Source organism: Perkinsus marinus, assembly GCF_000006405.1.
Source record: "Perkinsus marinus ATCC 50983 genomic scaffold scf_1104296966216, whole genome shotgun sequence".
NCBI lineage: Eukaryota > Perkinsozoa > Perkinsida > Perkinsidae > Perkinsus > Perkinsus marinus.
The window spans coordinates 119,104-120,947 of record NW_003204008.1 but is presented as its reverse complement, the minus strand read 5'-3'; the positions used below and the strand labels follow the sequence as shown (position 1 = coordinate 120,947).

The following is a 1,844-nucleotide window of genomic DNA, read 5'->3' as shown; positions in this document are numbered from 1 at the left end:
TCTTAGCGGCGACAGGCTTCTCCTGATGCTTAGCAGTCTTGCTAGCAGCAGCGCGAGCAGCCTTGGCCTTCTCCTTCTCCTTAAGCTCGGCAGCCCTCTTGGCATCAGCCTCCTTGCGGAGCTGAGTGCGCTCAGACTTCTTCTTCTGGAAGTCCTCCAGAGAGAGACCCATGATGGCCTTCTGGACCTTCACAGTGCGACGAGTCTTCTTGCGGGCGACCTATACCGGTGACGCATGCGTGTCACCACTTGGATGTATGAAGTAGTAGTACCTCAGTGGTCCTGACCTTCTTGTTCAGACGACGCCACTTCTCAGTCCAAGTCAACTTGACGGGCTTGATGCGCTGCTGGAAAAGGGAGGCGGCCTTCGAGTTGAAGAAGAAATGTGCCTGGAGAGAGACACCATGAGAGTGTCCTATTTCTTCATCCGAGTTACCTTCCCGTCCTTAGCGATGAAGCGCTGGCCGTGTCCAGGGTAGACACGGAACTCCGTATAACTGCAAAGCTCGGTCTTAACAACCTACCATCACAACAACGAAATCTATACAGTTGATGCTACCACTGAACGTTTGAAAAACCGCAAAGCGATCTATACACCCCACAGCCCCGACTTACCATGGTGACTGTTCGTCCTCCTTAACTTACTATTAATTACTATTAATAGCCAACACGGATGCGATCGATCATAGGGGCGAGCGAGATTTTAATCGGCGGATTTTTGAAACCACCAACATGACCTGTGAACAGCGCAACTTTAGACCGTTTATTTCCGTCTTCTTCCTCTTCAGATCAATTCGTTGTTAGTATGCTCCTACTTATCCTCTCCACGGCCCTGCTTGTGAACCTTACTTTTGTATTCTCCGGTTGTGACGCCGAAGCGGTTGCTAAGATCCTACGTGGGCAATCTGTCAATGAGCCCCAAGCCGGTGGTAGCTCCGTGTCGGAAGGCACTTGTAGTGGCAAGAGCCTTGGCACCTACTCATGGGATCAATCCTTCTGGCGGGCTGGCAACCGGGATCTCCTCGATTTTCTCGAGTCCGACATTGGCATGGCCTGGAACTGTGGTGATGTATATATCAACGTTGCTGACTACTCCAACTGGAAGGGCATCGTCGAACCTGACAACTTGGTGAAGTTTGCGCGAGCATTTCGTCAGTTGCCCGGAGCCGGCTCGAGGGTCCTCTGGATGACCTACGGCGATGTGGTTGAGCGTAACGGTGAGAAAATGGTCGAATTTGTGGCGACCTTCGAAGAGTGGCTACGGGACTATGTCGGTTCTTCTGTGATTCGGGAGATCATGCCCATCGGTTTGAGCTACGACGTAGAGCATGTGGACCCGAAGCTCGTCCGGGAAGCTCTCGTCGAGGCCAACAACATGAAGGGTCGATTGACTGCCCAGTTGGGATACCCCTCTGGCTCGGTACTCCTACAAGCTACTATTCAAGGCGCTGAGGACGAGGAAGGCACACGTTACGTCATGGAGCATGCCGACTCGGCGCTCATGATGCTTTATCGTAATTACATCATTGACCCGAACGGCAAGTAAGTCGCGAAAAGTTGATGAGATTGTTTGTGAAGTGCGTGTCAGTTTGAAGTCGAACGTGGTCGCCGATTTTGTACATTCGTCATTTGTAGGTACCAGGAAGACTCTAATATTGTCAACAGAATGTACTGGATGCTCACCGAGCAGTGTGCGAATTGTCTGAAGGACGACTATTTCCCACGGGCGAAAATCACCGTGATGGTCGAAGTGAGTTCAATGCGCCTCGATTAGAGTGTATGTTGTTTGCATATCACGCGTCTTGCAAGATGGGTCGTGGATGCGGTAAACTATCCTTCTGCGC

At 51.4% G+C, this 1,844-nt stretch overlaps 2 protein-coding genes across 2 annotated transcripts in view; one reads left to right on the top strand and one right to left on the bottom strand.

The window, feature by feature from the left end:
- The window catches only part of Pmar_PMAR024366 (60S ribosomal protein L24, putative), a gene marked incomplete at both ends in the record, with an annotated part of 794 nt that extends 176 nt beyond the window's left edge, over window positions 1–618 (bottom strand). Inside the window, 4 exons of the mRNA XM_002769281.1 lie at window positions 1–220; window positions 273–389; window positions 437–520; window positions 616–618. The exon at window positions 1–220 is cut by the window's left edge and continues 4 nt beyond it. Coding sequence (XP_002769327.1) covers window positions 1–220; window positions 273–389; window positions 437–520; window positions 616–618 — 424 coding nt within the window. The remainder of the gene's footprint in view (window positions 221–272; window positions 390–436; window positions 521–615) is intronic.
- A 187-nt stretch (window positions 619–805) lies between these two features.
- Window positions 806–1,546, top strand: Pmar_PMAR024365 (hypothetical protein; the record flags this gene model as incomplete). Its single annotated transcript, XM_002769280.1, has 1 exon — window positions 806–1,546. The coding sequence occupies one exon, from the start codon at window positions 806–808 to the stop codon at window positions 1,544–1,546; it is 741 nt and encodes a 246-aa protein (XP_002769326.1).
- Between the last annotated feature and the right edge of the window lie 298 nt (window positions 1,547–1,844).